The sequence below is a fragment of the Macrobrachium rosenbergii genome, chromosome 51 (assembly GCF_040412425.1).
Source record: "Macrobrachium rosenbergii isolate ZJJX-2024 chromosome 51, ASM4041242v1, whole genome shotgun sequence".
NCBI classification, from domain to species: domain Eukaryota; kingdom Metazoa; phylum Arthropoda; class Malacostraca; order Decapoda; family Palaemonidae; genus Macrobrachium; species Macrobrachium rosenbergii.
Window position 1 is genome coordinate 4754427 of NC_089791.1, and position 23824 is coordinate 4778250.

Sequence of the window (23824 nt, forward strand, 5' to 3'; positions counted from 1 at the left end):
TCGTTTCTGTATGTTTTCGTGTGTGTTGCATTATATTTCAAAGTTAGAGAACTGAAGTCTATGAAATTTGGAGCTATATTCGCTAGGTCACATTTTCCAGATAGCAAGACTCCTCTCGCAAACATTATCGAACTCTTTCGCTAATTCCTGCAGTTTCTTTACTATCCCCAGTCAGCAATCTAAGGTCATCCAATACCAGACATTCCACACTACATTCACGATTCATCTTCTTAATCACACAATAGCACCTACATCTGCTGACCTGTCTCGGACTTCTCTCACCACTCCATCTATATAAAAATAGCAAACAGCCATAGAAGTATAAAACACCAGTCATTCTCACGCCTGCAAACTCTAGCATCATAAAAACTTCTTATACCACACATCCTCATCACCTTCCACATCGCGCTTCCATCCGCTCTGTCGCAAGCTTTCTGAAGGTCCTATATGCTACGCACAGCTGTGATTCAGACTGCTCATATAATTGTTTCAAAATACACATGGGTTCTAAACACCCTCTTCCCCTATCAAACCTCCCGCCATTTGTCTTAGTTTCGCATTCAAAATCCTACCATGCACTTTCCCTTATGCACAAACAAGGCTACACCCCTATAATTCTTACAGTATGGTCTGATGGCTTGGCCATTTACCATTATTCTTCTCACCCATACCTCTGGAATCTTTCCTTCATCTCGACATATCTGACACACCTTGATCAGCCAGTCAATCACGCTTTCACTTAAACACCCCAACATCTCACTTGTAATCCTATTAGATACTGGTGTCTTACCATTTTCCAGCCTCTTGATTGCTCTCCGTCCGTAAGCTCTCACTTAAAGGAGCATTCCACATTTACCTAGCGCTTTCCACTCTCGCATCTTTCAGCTCTTCCTCTTATCTATCTTCCATATTCAAAAAATCCTTAAATTACTCACTTTATCGGCCCAGAACTACATTCTCTTTTGGCAGCATCTCTGCATATACTTCTTGTAGAACATCATACTCGTCTTGAAGTAATTGCTCACCTTTTCCCCTTCTTTTATTATCAAGTACCTACTTTCCCTTACAGTCTTCTTTTGGTATTTATGCACACAGTCCTCCCTTCTGTATAGCAGTTGCTCCCTCAGTTTTTTTTTTTTTTTTTTTTCACAAAGCCTCTGATTTCCGCGTCCCACCACTCGCTGTTGTAGACACGCTTCCCACTCTCTTAAACGCACAAACATTTCCTGCTGACTCAATAACCCCATCCGAGACTTTTTGCGCTCTTCATTCAACTTCCGTGTCCTTTACCCTAGCCCATTTTCTATCTATTTTTTTTTTTTTCTCACATGAGCTCCTTACTTTTATCATCCTCATTTGTCTTGATTACGCCTGCAGTTTTATTTACTAGCTTCTTCAGCTTGAACTTCTATCTCCCGCAACTTTTGCTTAGGCCAGATATTAATGAGATACACCCGCAGTCTCTTCTCACCACCACATCTATTAACTTGCTTTTCCGTCTACTCTGAGCTAATAAATAATCTGACACACACTGTTCTTCAACCTGTTGTCCTTCCTAAGTGTACTTGTGAATATTTTTCTTGAAACCACGTAATTTCAACAATCAAGTCTCCATTCTCGTTTATTCCAGGAACTATATTACCTTTGTTAGTACTGAAGAAAGCTTGGGTGCCGCTGAGTTCATCATTGAAATTATTGGTCTTTCACCTGACAGTGCAACCTAAATTTTACAAACTACTTAATTCAAATTGAAACGATGAGTACGAACGCTACTAAATATTCGTAAATATCCAGATCGTTAATAAAGTGTGAAGTATGGGCAGCAGGAGTTAAGAGACTTAAAATGGCAACCTAATTTTTTGTTAAAAAGACAATCCTGTAAAGGTCTTTTTGTGAAAGCAACGAAATTAAAACATTCCATATGGGGTATTAACCGATAGAGTCACGCTTTCACTCAAAGTAGAAAAGAAAAACTCTCAGAATACTTAAAAAAAAAAAAGACAAAAATCTGAAATAAAGTGGGGGGCCTAGCATCCCAACCCTAGGCCTAATGTGTAGCTCTTTTCGTTGATAAAGTTTGGTCATTATAGCCATAGCGCCATGAGAGACATGGCGTCCTTTTCCCTTAGCCATCGACCTCGCTCTTCTTCCCTCCTTTGAGATTATTTACGTACAACCCATTAGTTGGATTTAAGAATGTTGCCAATAGGCCTCTAGTTTTATCCTTGTTTGTTTGTTTGCCTTTACCTTCTAAGGTGGCCCCTAGTCAAATTTAATCTAAAGTATACAGTATAATTAACTCAGATTGCTCTTTGAGGCTATTGAATGAACGAGGATTTTATAACTGGGAATCAGTTCTTACAAAGTAAAGAAGTTCTCTATCCATGCAGCTTATTTCCATAGGACAGTTCTTTTATTAATTTTGTCTCTGCTTTCTTCTCACTTTGGTTCTGATTTTTTTTTTAATTTTGCCTTTAATCCGCGTTTTAGTTTCTGCTCGAATTTTCTTTTCTGGATTTAAGTTTTTCTTTTGCCTTTTCCCCCTCACTGTACTTTTTGTTCAGTCTTAACTATTCTTCCTTCTTATTTTGTCCTCCATGCAGCGTTTTTTTTTTTTTTTTTTTTGTGGCCTTTTCTGAATTTTTAGCTCACCGGGAACTGGTTAGACGCAACGGTCACGTTCATTAATGGAAGCCCCATCCTCAAGTCCCATCCTCACTAAGGCACGTTCTAAATAAAATAGGAAATGTGGGGGCTGGGGGGCTGGGGGGTGGGGGGAGGAGGGAGGCGGGCATGAAGCCACACCGAATTGTTTCCGTCCTTTTAAGAAGAACGTCCCTTTTAACGTTTCGCCATATTTTATACTGGTTGACGTTCTGACTCGTTTCCAGAATCGAAGCAACTTTCCAGGAGAGCCTTGTGAGTTTCCTTGCGGTAGACGCGCTTCAGGCTTCCTCTCTTTGTTTGTTTTTTAATTCTGTTTAATTATTTTAATGATGTCCATTTAGGTTGCGTCATTTGAAAGATGAATGGTGTGTAGGACGACTTAATTAGAAGTTATTTTTACTCTTAAAAGAAGGATAAAACTAGCGTGAGAATTTAAAATGACTCTATTTTTAGTTCTACGAGTAAAATTTGAATTGATGTTGAGGGCAGAATGGGTTACCTGAATGTAGTTCATGACGTAAGACGAGCTTTTTATGACAAGTAGAGTTAGATGCCTGAAAACAATTCATTCTCTCATGAATTTAATGCGTCCTTGTTCTAAAATGTTATTAGCTTCCTAATTCTTTGAACATCCTAAACTAAGATTCTTACCGAAAACTCATTTCCTACTGTGAGTCTAACCTGGAAGAAAGTGAAGTCTCTCCTTCCCCCAAGCAAAATATTAACGTAAACCAGAACCTCTCCGAATGATGGATGGATGAACTTGTGTATAAGGCGGTGAAAAGAGCATAACTTTCGTGGCGGAAGATTCCATAAGAATTTCTGTCACATTTCATGTGAAATGAGTTATGCCACAGCTTCTTCAAGTATATTGTGGATGAGCCGTGGACATCAATGATTATGATGCGAGTTCGCAGTGCGATGCTACTCTGCAGATGATGATAGTAGGTGTTGAATGAACTGCCTGAAATCCAATTTTCTGTTGTTCACTATTAAAATGAAAGATCATGATTGGGTAGACGTGGGTGAACTCTGAATCTCTCTTACATACTAATTTATGTGTGTATGAAATGATGCATTGTGGGGTCATTTGATCCCCAGTTAGCATATTTTTGTCAACCGGATTTTGAAATGTTATTAGAGTATGAAATGTTATTAGAGTAGTAGTTTTTTTTCACTTTTTAGAAAAAAAAACATACTTTCCTAATAATTCTTTGATTAGCAAATAACGTTAATACTAAATGGTTATGTCTCAATTACGTAGCAAGTAAATAGATCTGCTGTCAGATACTTCATCGATATTACTGACAATAGTTTAATTCCTTTATTGCGAACAATGATGAATCAATAAATAATATTTCTGCCTCAGTTCACTTCCAGAAATGACTGTCACTAAAGTCGTTATTTTCATGGAAAATCGATATTAATTGACGAGATATTTGCTAGAAACTGACATTTTGAAGTCATTGGTTTCTTCTACTGGTTTGGTAGGCGTAAAAAAGCATTGACACATTAGATGTGAAGAATATGCTGTAGTGTACCTTTCATACAAATTGTAGAAGCCAAGAGTCAGAAAATAATTTTTCAACTTCTTGTCCAAAACTCACTGAAATTTGTGTTTTGAATAATATGATTCATTCTTCTTAAGATTCTCACATCTTCCTTATATCTAATATCTTGTTTACTCTTTTCACAGGGTTTGTCCTGAAGGCTATATGTGCTTACCCGACATTGGTACGAATCCCAACTTTGGTTACACCAGCTTCGACAACTTCCTGTGGTCTATGTTAACAACGTTCCAACTCATCACGTTAGATTACTGGGAGGATGTCTATAACAAGGTAAGGGAACCTCGGTTTTTCTCGTTTGAGATCAAGCTGCAGAAACATTCATTGATAAGTCGTGTTCATTAAAACCAGGTATATATATGACTTCCTTCATTTGGACGCTGACTCTCAAAGGCTGATGCAGTTCAGCAGCGTTCGAAACTACGGAATCGTTAGGGCAAGTGATCTGGCTGGCTCTTGCACTTCCACGGAACTTCTTACAAATAACCTAGATTGTGTTTCTAGTAATGTTTAAAATCACAGAACTAAAAGTATAAAAGCCATTCATAAAATGTTCTTCTCATCAGCCTTCCAGGAAAGAGATGAAAATTTAGTGTGATCTAAAGGTATTAATAACTTCTATTCTAGTTTTTGTAGTACTTTCATGCAATTGATTTTGTCATAGTTCTTTATGTTTGCGTTTTACCTGAAGATAAATTACTATTTTACACTGAGTAATACGATTGTCGACTACCAGAAACACTTCTTAGAAATTTTTGATTCGTCATGCTGTCGGTTTCAGTTTTTCTTATATCTCCGCAAAGATATTACAGCTTAAGAGTGCAGAATCTCTCCCTAAAGAACATCGGTTTTGAGATGATAAGTGTTTTCGGTTGCCACCTAAAATATGTAGGAACTGTGGACAGCATTTGATGCCGTCATTTCCGTTTTCCTTTTAGTACCATTAAAGCCGTGAGGTTTTAGTGCAATCTTTTCCTGTCCTGAGAGACATCGTCATAGCAAAAGTTGCACCCGGAGAACTTCCCAGAATTTATCATTTATAGCCAATGTCAAACTTGCAGAATTTTTTCACAATAACGAATCTTGCCTAAAGTATTGTTCGTTCTTTCTTTCCATTTCATAATATGGTAACTCTAATCGTGGGAAGCCTTCTATACAAGGTCATACTCTTTTGGTTTATTCTATAAGATGTGTTCATTCTCAGTAATAATAATAATAATAATAACAATAATAATAATAATAATGTGTATTATACAGAACCATTGTTAATTCTTCTTGCTGTTTTCAAGTCATTTCAGTATAATATATATCCATTAGAAAGTGAATCGTAATTCTAATCATCAGGTCATCATCCTGGTTTTTTCTTTTTAAAGCCCTTCTGTCGGATCTCACTTGGCCCATCCAGCGGCGACTTTTTAATTTTCAGCTATGCCTTATATTATATTATACATATATATATATATATATATATATATATATATATATATATATATATATATATATATATATATATATATATATATATATATATATATATATATATATATATATGTAGAATCTACTGGTCACTTTTACCAGATACATATGAAATTGTAATAGCCACAATGGCCTCTTAACTTCTCGAATTCTTCGGGCTTTTTGGATACGCTAGTCACTACAAAGCCTTGAGATCCAAGTGCAAGAAATTGAAGTGGTTGTGATGTCCGGGAGCGGGAAACGATCCTGCGTCACCATAATCACAAGGAGGTCACGTTGCCGACCTGACCACGAGAAGTTTAGAGGGCATTGTGGCTATTACAATTACACACACACACACACACACACACACACACACACACACACACACACACACACATATATATATATATATATATATATATATATATATATATATATATATATATATATATATATATATTCATATATATATATATATACATATATATATTATGAGCTAAGCAACATTTTTAAATAACGTAAGTAGACAATTTTTTCTGATATTATTAGTAGAAGATCTGAGAAGGTAATGCATTTCTCTCTGCAGGTGATAGCGACTGGAGGTCCGCTCCAAGTGGTCTTCTTCGCCATCGTTGTGTTCTTCGGTTCGTTTTATCTCATTAATCTGATGTTAGCCGTAGTGGCTATGAGTTACGAAGAGGAGGCGGAAAATACAGAAGAGGTGAGGAACATTGGAAATAGTGATATTTGAGAGAGAGAGAGAGAGAGAGAGAGAGAGAGAGAGAGAGAGAGAGAGAGAGAGAGAGAGAGAGAGAGAAAACAAGCGGTGGGAGTCCTAAATTGGCGTTTAAGGGTGAAGTTAGCTGTCGGTAAACCGAGGAAATGGGCGCTCATGAAACTCTATTAAGAGCCTGGGACTAAGCAAAGAGAGTCGAAGTGAGATGGACTTCACCAAGAATAGATCGGGACAAGACGAAGGATTTCAGGTTAAGTGATGGTTATTGTGGTGGACAGTGCTCTTCTTTCTGGCCAAAATCATATTGAGTAACATTGCTTGATTAATCTGGCACTTGCGGAGTTTTTTTGGCGTCGGTTACGTTGCTTCTCTAAGATATTTTCTTTGGCGATTACTTAATAAAAAGAACTAGTTAGTATGAAAACGACGTGGGTCGTTTTTGCATGCAACGTTCTTTTGCTGTTCCATAATGACTTTAAAAAACGACAATAAAGTGTAATGACAAATCTTTTCTCTTCTAATATCTTTTTTGCATTACGTTATGCGGATGGTACTTGTTTTTAATAGGAATAGCTGAAAATGATTTTTTTTATCTTTGGAAATGGTGTTTTGTCGTAACAAAGAAAATCATGTACAGCTTAACTCCTGGCAAAGGAATTTTGTTATCATTAGAATATAATTTATTCAAAATCCTTTCTTCACCATTATAATGTTGCTTTGATAAGTTACTCCAAAGCTTTAGAAAGAACAAGATTGATAGCTATTGTGTACTCTGGTAGGGAATATTGACGCTGTATCTTGTCAAATGACTGACAAGGCTTCGCAAATATAAGAGTTTTCCATTTATTGGAAAATTTGGTTGTTAAATAAACAATATGCACTGAAATGATGAAAGGTCAAGGGTTGTGATACTGAAAATCGAGTCTCCATCTTTCTTTGTGAAAATCAGTACTAACATGTTCACTCTTTCTGCAGGAGAAGACCAAAGATCTGATGGACCATCGGGATGACTCCACCTTCAGCTTCGATCCAGAGAAATTGACTCACGCGCGCCCCTTGGAGAGGAAGCAGCCCAAAAACCGTCGAGTGGTGGTGATGCGGAGGGGCGCCGGCATCATCTCCGACGCCTTCAATAAAAAGATTCGGAAGAAGCAACGTGAGAAGGACACTAAGGGCCGGGAGGGTGGAAGCCCCTCCTCCGAAGGCACCCCCAGAGCACCTGACGCGCCACCGACCACACCTCGGTTGGGTGGGTCTCAGTTAGGGGTGTCGGAGGGCAACCAGTCACTCTCTCGGCCCGCCTCTCTCGTCATCACGCCCCCGCCTTCAGCTACACCTGCACGATCGACACCCAACACCTCTCCGCCATCACGATGCAAAGTGGAGGGTCACCCTCTTCCGGAGGGCGAAGGCGGAAGTGGAGGAGGCGGCAAAGCACCAGCCCCTGGAGAAGCCGGAGGAGGAGCTCCGGGCAAGACAGGTCCCTCTTCGTCGTGTGATCCTTGCAATGCTGCCTCTGCCAGATGTTGCACCTGTCACTGTCACACGAAGCATTACAGCGGAAGCAGAGGCCCAGCACCTGTGCAAGGCGTTGTGGCACTCCGAGGTGGGTGTGATGATCCTCGATCGCACCTGAGGCTGGCCAATAATTCCTCTCACCGGCAGCCATCTCTGGATGACTCTGGGGTCGTCGGTGACCACGACGGAGGGGATACGATGTCCATTCATCATTTGCCTCATATTGTTCAGGTAAGTTCAGCCTTTCCTTTTCACCAGGTCGCAGTTCGAAGGGTACGCCAAATATGTGTCGTTTTGTGTTTGGGTTGATATGTAATTGTATATGATTTGTGACTTTCCATGTAAATAATCGAGTTAAAAGTTTCTGCTTCTCCCTTGTAAGCCGTTTAAAAAAAAAAAAAAAGAATAGCCTTATGTTCCATTAGATTTTTATGTTTGTTCAGAGATAAACACGTGTTACATGATTGTTTAATTTTTTCCAACTGAAAGACCGATGGGACAGTCAGCCTTTAGCCCAATGCGTTTGGAATGAAAGGAGAGAGAGGAGGAAAACACTGCCTTGTAAAAATCATTCCGGTACATTCCCATAACGTAAATTCAGACCTAATGAGGAGACAACGTAAAACATTGAGGCAGAAACATACCTCAGCATAACGGAAGCCCCAAAATGTACCCGTAGCCAGAGCACTTCCGGGCTTTTCCATGAACTTGGGTTCCTTTTGGAAAAGAAAGATAAAGTAAGCGTTGTCGAGTCTTTGTTTCACGGAAAAGTCATTATTTAAACATCACAGCCAGACCGAACAAAGGATGTTTTGGGGCCAAGGAGCTTTAGAGGCGGACAAAGAACCTGCACAAAATTAGCATAAGCTAATGAGAAAATCCCTTCTCCCTTGCATATATCAATTTCTTTATTCAGAGGAAAATCAAAATTGAGTGACATTATATTGAAAGGACTTCTATGTAATCGAATGGTTAAGGATGTAGGGAGAGTAGAGATCTCTACAAAGGAAATAATGAACGAAAACGGAAGGAGTGAGTTAAAATATACCTGAAGTATGGAGAAATAAGGGCATCCTAGAATAAATAATTGAGGAAAAGGTAGAGCGAACAAATGATTTAGTATGACATGTCAGAAAAGTAGAAATAAGGCAGATAGAGAAGTAGGAAAAACTAAGGCCGGCCACTCAGCATGCATAACACCGGCGGACCGACTCTGGTAAGGGAAACAAAAGTCACAATAAAAGCATTGGCAGCACCCAGGGATTACAAAGATATCTTACTATGTCTACCCCGGGGGTAGATGGGCGTTAGGGGAGGGAAGTCTTTGGGAAAGGTTGGTCTCTAGGAGAAGCCCCGTCATAGGAGATGGGTGGGTGGGAGGAGGGGAACTTGGAGCAAAGAAAGAATAGGAATGAGAGTAGTAATTTCAGTGAAAGGTTTTTATTGTATTCATCTCCAGCTGTGTTCGAAGGTGGTGAATTTAAAGCTACCGTTTGTAATTCGTTTCCCTTTCCATCGTTAAAAGGACTGCTATTCTCTCGTTTATATTTCCCAGTTGTGTATACTTGCTTTACAATTCCTTTTCAAAGGTCGACCAAAGTGAGATGCTTTTGTTGGCTGGGACCCTTAATACTGGCGCTCTAGCCTGTGCCTTCGTATCAGAGATGACCTGGATTAAACACATTTTAAAACATGGAAACAAGGAGCCCATTTTCCTAGCAGTTAAGCAGCTTAATGAATTTTTTTTAAATCCCAAAGTTGGGCCATGAGAGCCGAAAATAAGAAGAGGAAATGAGGAGTTTATTCACACATTTTAGTGGCGTTTTGCTACTCTGTCGTGGGAACACTTCTAATTTCAAAGGCTCAAAAACGGTAAGCCCAGATGTGCCACCCAAGATCCCAAGATGGCTGACTGATAGCCACACCGGAATACTCCGGCTGCCAGACTTGCACCAAAGTTATATTATGTGAGTTAGATAAATACATAAAATAAGTGTTGAGTATAGAAAGCCAAGGTTAACAGCTCTTGTAATGGTCATTCCAAGTGGCCATCAGTGTATCTATTGTATATATCATCGCGCGCGCGCGCCCGCAAACAAATAAAGAGACACACATACACACACACTCTCATCCATAAAGTTTGGGTATTTGTGTTAGTGTAAGATTATTACTTTTCACTATTTGGAAGAGAAAGAATGGATTGTTACAAAGCTGTTCGCTATATTTGTAAGAGCAGGTTCTGTTAAGTTATTTCTGGTTTTTTTTCCGGCTGAAGAAGGAAGCAAATCTAAGATCTAAGATCTTCAGCAATGAACAAGTCTTCAAACAATAAGGGAGGACAGATTGCGAAGGGAAAATGTGAGTTCACGTCAAATTTTAGTCTCCTTTATTCAAGTGAATATATCTCCCACGGTTACAGAAGATTCATGCTGCTAAACGTACATCGTTCGCTGTATTATTACAATTGCGATGGTCTGAAGAACTAAATATGTCGGCGCAAGAAGATCCTTAAATTAGATTAACTGTATGCCTTTCTTACTGACGCATTTTCACCGTACATTTTCGAAACTTTATCACACGGAGAAGCAGCGCGGAAGTTTGGAGGCAGCTTCTAAAAGTAGTGGCTTTAGTATCTGCGACAAAGCTGAACATCGCATAACACGGGAATCCTCTTCCATTTCGTCCTCGTAAACTACGTTCTCTAATAGAAGTAGCGGTAACAGAAACCTAAAGCTTTTTTTAAGATCTCTCTCTCTCTCTCTCTCTCTCTCTCTCTCTCTCTCTCTCTCTCTCTCTCTCTCTCTCTCTCTCTACATATATCTCTCTATATATATATATATATATATATATATATATATATATATATATATACAATCTCCCAATCTCTATATATATCTCTCTCTCTCTCTCTCTCTCTCTCTCTATCTACATGCATACATATATACATACATATATATACATATATATATATATATATATATATATATATATATATATATATATATATCTCTCTATCTATAATATATATATATATATATCTATATATATCTATATATATATTTATACATATGGTACATATATATATATATATATATATATATATATATATATCTCTCTCTCTCTCTCTCTCTCTATATCTATATATCTCTCTCTACATGCATGCATACATACATATATATATATATATACCTGTATATATACATATATATACATATATATATATATATATATATATATCTCTCTCTCTCTCTCTCTCTCTCTCTCTCTCTCTCATCATACATCCATATATATATATATATATATATATATATATATATATATATATATATATATATATATATATATATATATATATTCTATATATATATATATATATATATATATATATATATATACATATATCTGTATATATAAATATATATATATATATATATATATATATATATATATATATATATATATATATATATATCTATGTATATATATATATATATATATATATAATATATATATATATATATAGATGTATTGTCATGAACCACACCTCGGTTCATCAGGTTCCATCATCAATTACAGAGAAATGGACTGGAAAGACTGGCAGAAGCCGAGACAACAACGGGGAAAGGGAACAACAAAGCCAGCAAAATAACCTCAGTACTAGTTTATTAACATTAAGTAATGTACATATTTACAAATGAGTTCAGGTTTGGCAAATAATCACATAATCACCAATAAATGAATTAACCAATAAGTCAGAGTCAGTTCAATGAATTTAATATATAACAAAATGTAGCTATCTAAGTTACTCAACCAAAAAACCAGTAACATCAATAACAATGAACAATGGTAAATATTACTTTAACTTGAATCAGAATATTAACATTAATCAATGAATACTTGAGCTACATCAAAATGAAATTTACACGCAGCCTAAACAATATCATAAATAATGAACAGACAGCATAAAAAATCAGCTTACTTCATAAATGATAAACAAGTAGTATAACCATAGCAAACAGGCAGCATAAACAATTATGCAATAATAAACAGCATAAACAATAGTAAACAGGCTGCATAAACAATTACACAATAATAAACCAGCAGCAAAAATAGACAATCACGCAGCACCAAAACATAACACCAAAAACTGCATAACTCCGGGTAGCATCACACAATAAAGAAAAAAATGTCTCCATAGAGATGACATGACACACCCAGCTGTCGAAAAGGATGAATACAATCAGATGATCTCCATGAAAACATCGAAGTGACCATCAACTGCAAACTGGAACACAGCCATCACACAGATGATCACAGTAGAATCATCGAGACAACGTGGCTGTTGTCGAATTTGAACTAATCTGTTCCACAGATGACTATGGTTTAGCCATTCTACCATCCTTCTGCTACCACAGCCAACAGGTAGAATACCTACTGTAAAATCCTCCTTGCTGCTATGCTGCACAAACCTCGCTGCCATTCTAAACCTGACTATTGCTGCTCTGAACCAGACTCATTGCCATCCCAAACTTGACTAACGTTCTTCCGACGAAAGCAACAGACGTAAACTCTGAAACACAAAAAAATCAAGTACCACCAGGAAAGGAGTGCAACCACAACAAGGGAACAATCTTTACATACACAAAACAAGTGCTAAGCCTTATAATATATATATATATATATATATATATATATATATATATATATATATATATATATATATATATATATATATATATATATATATATATATATATATATATATATATATATATATATATATGTGTGTGTGTGTGCGTGTGTGAAATTTTTATCACACCGTGATTTTATATACAATCATGAAGCTACAAATGTCGTTTAATATCAAATTCACGCTACTTGGGAAATATCCCCGTTGGGGAATTATCACTGAAGGGAAATTTATAAGTGATAAATGGATCGGTACTGCCAGGTTTCGATCCCTTGACACAAGTTACCTTCCAACGACTCCAGTCGCCGGTCTACCCCTCGGCACTTATAAATTCCCCTTCGGTGATAATTCCCCAACGGGGATATTTCCAGTATTGAAGTAGCAAGCTTTAATTTGATATTAAACGACATTTGTATATATATATTTATGATTGTATATATATATATATATATATATATATATATATATATATATATATATATATATATATATATATCTTTATTTATATATTCATCACGTTCCATATTTTCGTGATTCAGTTATACATATATATATATATATATATATATATATATATATATATATATATATATATATATATATATATATATATATATATATATATATATATATATATATGCATATATATATTATATATATATATATATATATATATATATATATATATATATATATATATATATATATTATATATATATATATATATATATATATATATATGTATATATATATATATATATATATATAGATATATATATATATATATATATATGTGTGTGTGTGTATAGTCATTCTCATGGCTTCATGTCTGCATCTTAATCACTTAGGAATGGCATTCAAATGCTCATTATCATGAAGCAGTGTCATGATTGGGTTTTTTCCCCACGTCTGAATTTCCTTCGATGCAGTGGGATAAAGGGAGTGCTGATCCCCCCTCTCTCTCTCTCTCTCTCTCTCTCTCTCTCTCTCTCTCTCTCTCTCTCTCTCTCTCTCTCTGTCTCTTCCAAGAAATCTTGCCAGGTCTGGAAATGCCGGGAAAAGGTAAGAAAAGATGACTACGGCGAGTCAAGATTTTGCTCAGGCGAAGTAAATAAAAGGCCCTTTTTTTTTACTGTTTGTTGTCTGTTGTTTGCTTTAGTATTCTTAAAGTACCTCATAGGCAACTCTAGATTCAAATGAATATGAAGGAAAATAATTCTCAATTTTCTCTCTCAGTGAATTAACTGGACGAGTGGCAGGGACTGAGCAGCTTCACGTCCAACTTCAGTAATAAATAAAAACTGTATAACGAAACTATTTTCTCTCTCTCTCTCTCTCTCTCTCTCTCTCTCTCTCTTCTCTCTCTCTCTCTCTCTTTCTGACTCAAGTAGCGAGGTGCACTGACAAACACAAAAAAATGTAGTGAAAGATATCTTGTCAGTGGCTAACTTTTCCGGAAGTACGATAGTTTTAGGTTATGCTTGTAAGATTAAAAAAGGAGATACACTAAGACTCAAAAAATTTAATTGTTTTATATATATATATATATATATATATATATATATATATATATATATATATATATATATATATATATACATATATATGTATGTATATATATATATATATATATATATATATATATATATATATATATATATATATATATATATATATATATATATATATAAATATATCTATATATATGTATATATATATATATATATATATATATATATATATATATATTTATATATATATATATATATATATATATTATATAAATATATATATATATATATATATATATATATATATATATATATATATATATATATATATATATATATGTGTGTCACACACACATATATGTATATATGTGTGTGTGTGTGTGTGTGCAAATATGCATATATATTCATAAATTTTAATGACACTTGATTAAATGTTATACAAATGTAAATTTGAGAAGTAGTATATGCAATCAGGGACATGCATTTGTTGAGTCTCTTCTGCTGATGAATTTTTTAGGGTAACTGAAGTGTGTTTGGCCCTTTTTGGTCTATGATACAAAAGCACTTATGAGATGTGAAGACATCTACAAGGTCTTGTTGCTAGCTGCCCAACGGCTAACCTAGCAGTTGCATTCGCAATTGGCCTTTCCACATACACACACGACTCAAGTTTCCCGGTACAACTAGTATCAACACGCAAAAGGTTTACACATAATTAGAGGTTTTAACATCATTTCAAAGGAAGTTTTACCTTCGTTTTTCTAAACAATGCGTTTCATTATTCACTATAACAATATATTCAAATTGACAAACTAGCTACTGCAAACATCACTCCGTCTTGGATCAACACTGTTTGTGATAACGTTTTCATGGTGTCATCGCATTGTTTCAGAGCGAGCTCCAAGGCTATCACCTAAGTCCGATTTTATATTTTCTTATTATCCTGCCTTTCATCACTAGTAATAGCAAAGATTACATTACCTTGCAGAAGACCACAAAAGAACATGCAGTACATTTCTGACATCAACGCTGCACTTTAAGTACAAGATGTCCCAGTAATGTTCGCAGCACTCTTGTAATTTTTCACCCATGTATGTCCGTAAATTAAGTATGCAATTCTATGTCCTGTTCATTGACTCAGGACTGTTCTGAAACTCGGCTGAAAGCCTTTGGCAGGGGATGAGTATTGTACCGTCGCTATTAGGACAGCTGCTGCCCCTCTTTCCCTCTCATTCACACACAAAATTCCCTTTCTGAGTAGTCATGCGGTCAATCAATTATTGTTTACAGTATTCAGAAAGATTAATGAGATCAAGTTTCTGTTGTTCTCTAAAAGTAACTGGTCTGACTTTTCCATTTCTATTCAGAAATACATATTTGAACTCAGATATGTATTTTTATTTAACTGGTAATGTTTGTGTCATTTGTGTGTGTAGTTACGTGTGTTTTATTTTGTCTGTGAAAATACTATTGGATATGCTTTTCAGCTGAAATTACTTATTTTTAATATAATGCCAACTGCTTCAAATCATCTGATTTTTCACTGATTTTAATGTCGATTAATGTATTTTAGCATTGCAGCATGCACTGTACTGCAGAAAAAGAGAAGGTAATTAGATTTATGATTCTGCATTTCATTCCACTAGATTACTTTTTGTCACTTTATCTAGCAAGTTTTTCAACGAGTTTTCTTTTTATGAATTTCAGAAATATATCTGCACCTTATTCCACTGTCCAATGATTTTGTGAAATGTTCCGTTTCTTTATTTTTACCTCTCATTAAGGATTTTTTTAAATTTCTCATTTCAACCAAATTCTTCGCAACTCACTGGTCATGCCCGTTTTCCTTCACTTTCATAGTTTCTCTTTCCGAATTTCACCCGTGAAATTATTTTTAACGCATTTTCAGTTAACGCAGTTTTCCTCTTTTTGATTTACTTACATTTGATCTTCACTGTTCCAGTATGACCTAACCACATCCCTTACTTCGGAACTCTTCCATTTTTTCTCTCTCTTACTTCATATCACTGCCACTTCATTCAATCATCCGCTCAAATCATAGCTAGATTGAGCCATGTTTGCACTTCAGTACACTTATGCTTCACTGTGATAAAATGCCAGCCGGGCATTTTGAAAAGCCCCGACTGTATCTTGCCCTACGACTGCACACCAAACATCCAAGCGTACTCTCCCATGAATAAATCTCCAGAGGCCAGGCAAGCAGATCTGTTTTGGAGTTGCCGCATGCTCTCATAGGGGCAAAGAATATGTCATCTTTGGCCTAAATCTGAATTACAGTTAGAGGTTTTGCTGGCGGAAGTCGTTCCTGCCACTTATATTATTTTGAGTTTGTATTTTCAAGCCCTGTGGACTTTGGCTATCTGCGATTTTTTTTAGAGATTTGTGATGCTTGATAATCTGTGGCATTGTATACTTTATGACTAGTGTTTCTTCATTTCCAGTCCGGTAATCCTGAGGAATGTGAGGGTAGCTGAGGCAATCCCAATGAAGATTGGACTTCCATTCCAATTTATTAGACTTCTTAATAATATGCATCCTTATCTCTTAAAGGCTGCAAATAGGTCTGTAAATAGGCCTGTCTTTATCAACATGTTGGTGTATGTACATATAAAGAATATGTGATTTGTTGACTTAGATACTATAAAGTCTGTTTATGACACATAACTAAGTATTTTATGTATATTAATTCATAAATTGTATATGAATATAATAATATGAAACATTTTTTCATGCTATTCCTGTTTTCATTAAGCTTTGCCTCCAGGAGAAAAGACTGCGATGTGTAAGGTCAGAGGTGAAACATCGGTTGCGGTGCTCCTCTCTCTCTCTCTCTCTCTCTCTCTCTCTCTCTCTCTCACACTCTCACACACACACACACACACACACACACACACACACACACACACACATATATATATATATATATATATATATATATATATATATATATATATATATATATATATATATATATATATATATATATATATATATATATATTGTTATGATCTACCTTTTTAAAGGAGGCCATCAAGTTCTTAAAAAAAATTTAAAAAAATAATAGATTGAGGCAAGGAGGCCCGACAAAGACTAGCACCAGCTCAGGAGGAGGGAGCAAAGCAAACGAAACTGTGCCCTAACCTAATTTATTACCCTAAGTTATATACATATTTGTACAATGAGTCACAGCAGTCCAAATAAATCATCATATAACAAATCATTAGTGGCAAAACGCTATTTACTCCAAATCATTAAATAAAGAATTACTCAGCCAAACCAAAGTCAGCTTCAATATTAGTCAATACCAATGGCTACAAAAATAATCAAAATTAGTTAACACCAAAAGTAGTGACAAAACACTTAAACCATTATATAAGAAAATAAGGCAGTCTCAAAATTTAAATAACAATACTTGAAATAATAACAGTTAAGCATTAGCAGTATTCAAAATGTGTAACACACCTTGGAGTCGTGAGAGACTCAAAAACTTAACCCAAAAACAGATAAAATAAATGGTAATAACCATAGTTGTTAAGCATTAACACGACATATTGAAAGTAAACTGAACCGTTAAACAATAACATGGCATGTTGGACATAAAACTGAAGATTCAGGACTTTAAACCAAGTCACGACAACAGATGAACAAGTGTGCCAACCCCGCAGTGCAACACTGCCACCGAGGTAATCCTCAGTCAACATTGCCTAACACCAGCAATCAAAAATGAAGATCACACACATCAATACAGCTCTCGGCTGTCGTTGAGACATTACTCAACACCAAGTCACTCTTCACGTCACACAAACATGTCGTACTCGTATGACGAACACCATGCCGTACTCGACCATGTTGTACTCGACCATGCCATACTCCACAACAGGAACGTCGTCCACCAACAGACGAAAACCATGCTGCTTCAGCAGTGTTGACAATCACTTGACGTTAAATCCACCTCCCCAGCCATGCCGTATTAAATTTTGACCATGTCGTACTCCACAAAAGGACATAATTCTTCAATAGAACATGTAGTATACTCGAGCATGTCGTGCTCCAACAGGTAGAGAATACCTGCGCGGCTGACTCCATTGCTTACGACTGCTAACTGCCCATGACTGCTGAGGATTTGTGACTGACTCTCTCTCGCTCTCTCTCTCTCTCTCTCTCTCTCTCTCTCTCTCTCTCTCTCCACCCACCAGTGACAACACTTCCGATGTCGACGTGGCGAAAACCCCCGACCTGGAGGCACTAGGAAACAAGGAAACTATCAGATACCATAGTTCACACAAGAAACAACTGCCTTTTTCTCACAATATATATATATATATATATATATATATATATATATATATATATATATATATATATATATATATGAATCTACTTATCACATTTTACCAGATACATAAGTAATTGTAATAACTACAATGGCCATTGGCGTCTCAAATTCTTCAAGCTTTTTAGATATGCAGCAGGATTCGAACACACAGCCAGAGTATCAGAACGAAGTTACGTTGCGACCCGACCACAAGAGTAATTAAAGTTTGTTGTCGCCCGAATTCAGGTACATTTATTGGCGTTGGATATGGAATAGACCCATATTCACGAGTTTTGTCTAGTGGCCAATCGTTTTTATTGCTATTTTGGCTGAAATATATATATATATATATATATATATATATATATATATATATATATATATATATATATATATATATATATATATATATATATGTGTGTGTGTGTGTGAAATGGTATGTCGTTTGTGTGTTATGTATATACATCAACATTAGCGTTTAGATGTGATTGTATTTTTTCATATTAGAAGTAGCGGGTTCTCTGACTGTCGATCAGTTTTTTCCCAGACAGTTAGGTACTGACATGACTCGTCTTTCTGTTATTAGAAGAATCATGATATTTTGGGTTCATCATATGTCCTTTTTATTTAACCTGTTGGGTAATCTGAAGATGTCGCTGGTGATAACATATAAATATTCTCTGGTATTAATACAATTTTGCTTCACCTGATTATTAGAACTATAGTCTATGATATAGGATCTAAAATACCTTCATGTTGCGATATGAGATACGTTCATAAAAGTCGTGAAGCTAAGAAATTTCCCATTCTCCCTAAAGTGATGGTAGAGCAGGGGTAGCTGCCCCTTGTTTTTTACGTTTGCAAAGAGTTCCATTAACCGTTTTTAAAGGCTACTGAATTCCTTCGGTATGTTCATGTATAGACAGGCTGTCCATCTCGCAGAATGAAAATTGTTTTCTCTGTCTTTGTCATATTATGTTAATCATAACGCCCAGGTGTCGGTGGCATCGCAGGAAAATATCACGGCTTTCACGGACTTTCACCCAAAGAGAAGAAAATGTAATAAGTTGACGATGTCATAAGCAGGAACCCTCTAGATTTGAGTCTCAAATAAGAGCTGCCTCGAGTGAGACGATAAATGATATAGGTGTATTTGATATAATTTTTCATCTTGATAAATCAAGTTGCTTGAGTAACATTTTCAAGAAGTGGACTTAACACTTTTTTATGTCAGTCTTGCCCGGGGAAAGTAATTGGTGTTCCTGATTATGCAGTGAAAAATATTGTTGCTCTGCATAAGGGAGTTTTTAAATATATAATTGGTAAGATATAAATATCAGCAGAGATCAATGTCATGCTGTTAACATATGATACAATAAACAGAGCGAGATGTTAGGAAATACTTTTGATTAAGACGAATTTCTTAGTAAAGCAAAAAGGTAAAGGATAACTGAATAGAAAACCACAATAAACGAACTTATTAACAATTCGGATGCTCCGGATATCATAAATTTAGAACGCTAGCAATAGGGTTGGGAGAGGTTTTGAAAGCGTTTTAGAACTACAAGCAAGAAAGCTGGGAAAGGTTTCCAAAGACCATTTTAAGAACATTAGCAATAGAATTGGCAGCATTCTTAAAAGACCATTTTAGGGATAATAGCAACAGAGGTTAGAAATGCCTTAAAAGACCATTTTAGAGATAATAGCAATAGAGTTTGGAAATGCCTTAAAAGACCATTTTAGGGACAATAGCAATAGAGCTTGGAAATGTCTTAAAAGACCGTTTTAGGGATAATAGCAATAGAGTTTGGAAATGTCTTAAAAGACTATTTTAGGGATAATAGCAATAGAGTTTGGAAATGTCTTCGTTTTTAGGGATAATAGCAATAGAGTTTGGAAATGTCTTAAAAGACCGTTTTAGGGATAATAGCAATAGAGTTTGGAAATGTCTTAAAAGACCATTTTAGGGATAATAGCAATAGAGTTTGGAAATGTCTTAAAAGACCGTTTTAGGGATAATAGCAATAGAGTTTGGAAATGTTTTAAAAGACCATTTTAGGAATAATAGCAATAGAGGTTAGCAATGTCTTAAAAGACCATTTTAGGGATAATAGCAATAGAGTTTGGAAATATCTTACAAGACCAATCTAGGGACAATAGCAATAGAGTTTGGAAATGTCTTAAAAGACCGTTTCAGAGATAATAGCAATAGAGTTTGGAAATGTCTTAAAAGACCGTTTTAGGAATAATAGGAATAGAGTTTGGAAATGTCTTAAAAGACCATTTTAGGGATAATAGCAACAGATTTTGGAAATACCTTAAAAGATCATTTTAGGGATAATAGGAATAGAGTTTGGAAATGTCTTAGAAGACCGTTTTTGAGATAATAGCAATAGAGTTTGGAAATGTCTTAAAAGACCATTTTATGGATAGTAGGAATAGAGTTTGGAAATGTCTTAAAAGACCGTTTTTGAGATAATAGCAATAGAGTTTGGAAATGTCTTAAAAGACCATTTTAGGGATAGTAGGAATAGAGTTTGGAAATGTCTTAAAAGATAATTTTAGGGATAATAGCAATAGAGTTTGGAAATGTCTTAATAGACCATTTTAGGGCTAATAGGAATAGAGTTTGGAAGTGTCTTTAAAGACTGTTTTAGGGGCATTAGTAGCTAAAGTGTTGGGAGAGGCTTACAGAACAAAAACCTAGGTTTTTTCATATTAGAATGCCTCCTCCAGAAAAAAACAGAGACAAAAGATCCCACTTTTCGCCAGTTTCCATGAGAATTCGGTTATCCATTTTCACGCATTTACATAATTGTATATCATTACGACTCAAAGGAGAAGACATTGTTGACACTGACCGTTCACAGCAGCTTGTAAAGTGAGAGACGTAACACCCCTAAAGCCTTGCTTCCCTTTCAACAAAAAAACTTGGATGATTGAGATCGCGTGTTGACAATATACAATGATAGAGTAAAAAGACGTGTCTATCGTAACACGTGTATATGTGTGCGTAGTATTTTTTTTTTTATGTGCAAGGCATATAAACAATATGTGGTTAAACTTCCACTTTCTGTAATAACACTTGTAAACCTGTCTATCCTAGTAAGTTACGATTTACGAGTCAGACTGAAATCCGGTCTTCCGAAGTTCCCACAAACTTAATTAAGCTGTGAAATTTAACCTTTATTAAGTGACAGTTGTGATATTGTCTGCATTCAGGCATAGAAACAGTTCACGCCTCTCTGCACTGCTTAGGTATTTCAGGTTCAGTGTGCTCTGGGTGGTCCACCCATATTCCTGGAATTAGTATTTCCAGTGCTGCTTCGTAACATGAATTTAGTGTTTCAGTGCTCTTTCCCGTTCCATATTCAGTACGTTCCAGTGTTTCTTTTTCATCACATGAACTTAGTAGGCTTTGACTTTCTCTATTCATGACAGGATTTCAATATGCTTGAATATGTCTCTTTGATTAGGTTTTCCATGTTCAGTATGTTTTAAAAGTTATTTTGCATTACAGGAACTTCATGTATCAGTGCTCCCACCTTATCACTGTTGGTATATTTCAGTGTTACTTCGTTACATATGTCTCAGTGCTCCCTGTATATTACTGGAGTTTCATGTTTCAGTTCTTCTCCTGTATTAAGAATTTACCATATTTCAGAACTTGTCCTTCATTACAGGAACCAGTTGTCAAAGCCGAGCAGTCCCTCTACTCCAGGAGGAAGTGCAATGGCGTGAGTCCCACTTCTCCTGCAGCGCTGTCAGCTTCTTCTCAGCATATTGTTGTCGTTGAGGGTAAGTCAAGAAAGGCCGAGAATAATTTGGTTGTTTAGACACCGAATGACTTGCAGCAGTTTTGTTGCCCTCTTGTTTAAAAATGAGAGAGAGAGAGAGAGAGAGAGAGAGAGAGAGAGAGAGAGAGAGAGAGAGAGAGAGAGAGAGAGAGAGAGAAAGTTAAGTATACCTTAGTTTAACCAGACCACTGAGCTGATTAACAGCTCTCCTAGGGCTGGCCCGAAGGATTAGATTTATTTTACGTGGCTAAAAACCAATTGGTTACCTAGCAACGGGACTTACGGCTTATTGTGGAATCCGAACGACATTATAACGAGAAATTAATTTCTATCACCAGGTATAAATTCCTCTAATCCTTCATTGGCCGGTCGGAGAATCGAACGCGGGACCAGCAGAGTGCTAGCTGATAACAATACCCACCCTGCCAATGAGGAACTGAGAGAGAGAGAGAGAGAGAGAGAGAGAGAGAGAGAGAGAGAGAGAGAGATTGCTCCCTTACCTTACTTTTGTTAACTAAGAGTTTTGTCTTTAAGATTACCTTTGCACCTGAGTAGTACCTGAAGTAACATTAATTGCGTTTGTGTAAATATGATATACGGATGGATTGTGTTTGCTTCCGTTTTGAGTCCATGTTACGTGTGATTTATCTTATAGATATACTTTTATTGATTACATATGCTGTAAATGTTACTGTTCTTAAGCATTTCTGCATTTGAGAGGGAGTAGCTTGATCAACAGAGTGAGTCGTTTCTGATGGTCTCCTTTCCATTGCAGAAGAAGTGGTTGACCGGAACTGTGAGAAATGTCGGGAATGTTGCGTCGACTACCGCTCTTGGCTGCGATTTCAGAACATCATGTACATTGTGGTGCACGACGCTGTCTTCGATCTGTTCATTATGTTGTGCATCATCTTGAACACCATTTTCCTCGCCATCGAACATCATGGCATGTCTGACACGCTCAATAAGATCCTCGAAGTAGGAAACAGGGTGAGTGGGGTATCTTGTAAATCTCTCTCTCTCTCTCTCTCTCTCTCTCTCTCTCTCTCTCTCTCTCTCTCTTTTTATTTTGAATTATGTTAATAAACTGCATCACTTATAAAAAGGCTATCATGCTTCGACCATGTGCTAAATTAAATTTTAGTGCTAGATTTTTTTTATAAAGTAATTTATGATCTTATCTTTCAAATTACTTCCAAGATGAGATAAACGGCATTGTATTTAGTGAGGTTAATTCAGGATATGTCCAGATCAATTTTTTTCTCATTAAGTGTCTGCTGCATTTTACTGATAACCCTGTCTTCCATGTCTGTAGCCTCATTGGTTAGCCAGCACTCATACATAACCTCTCATTAGTAAACGTTCTACCTTTTTATCAGTTTAGTCAAGATTTGAAAACTAACCAAAAATAATTGCTACTTAATGGCTTCCCTGTCACAATTTTGATACATAGTTTTTTTAATAACAGAATTGTAGACACTTCTTGATCGTAACCATTTTTGCAAGGAGACAGTTTTGTTTTCTGTATATCCGTTAAGCCACC

General features: G+C 36.0%; 1 protein-coding gene across 5 annotated transcripts in view; it reads left to right on the plus strand.

Moving 5' to 3' along the window:
• LOC136833121 (sodium channel protein 1 brain-like) overlaps window positions 1–23824 on the plus strand; it is a 564124-nt gene that overhangs the window by 347290 nt on the left and 193010 nt on the right. For all 5 annotated transcript variants that reach the window (XM_067094770.1, XM_067094772.1, XM_067094774.1 and 2 more), the window contains 5 exons: window positions 4364–4508; window positions 6280–6414; window positions 7405–8178; window positions 22168–22282; window positions 23057–23271. In XM_067094770.1, the coding sequence (XP_066950871.1) occupies window positions 4364–4508; window positions 6280–6414; window positions 7405–8178; window positions 22168–22282; window positions 23057–23271 (1384 nt within the window). The remainder of the gene's footprint in view (window positions 1–4363; window positions 4509–6279; window positions 6415–7404; window positions 8179–22167; window positions 22283–23056; window positions 23272–23824) is intronic.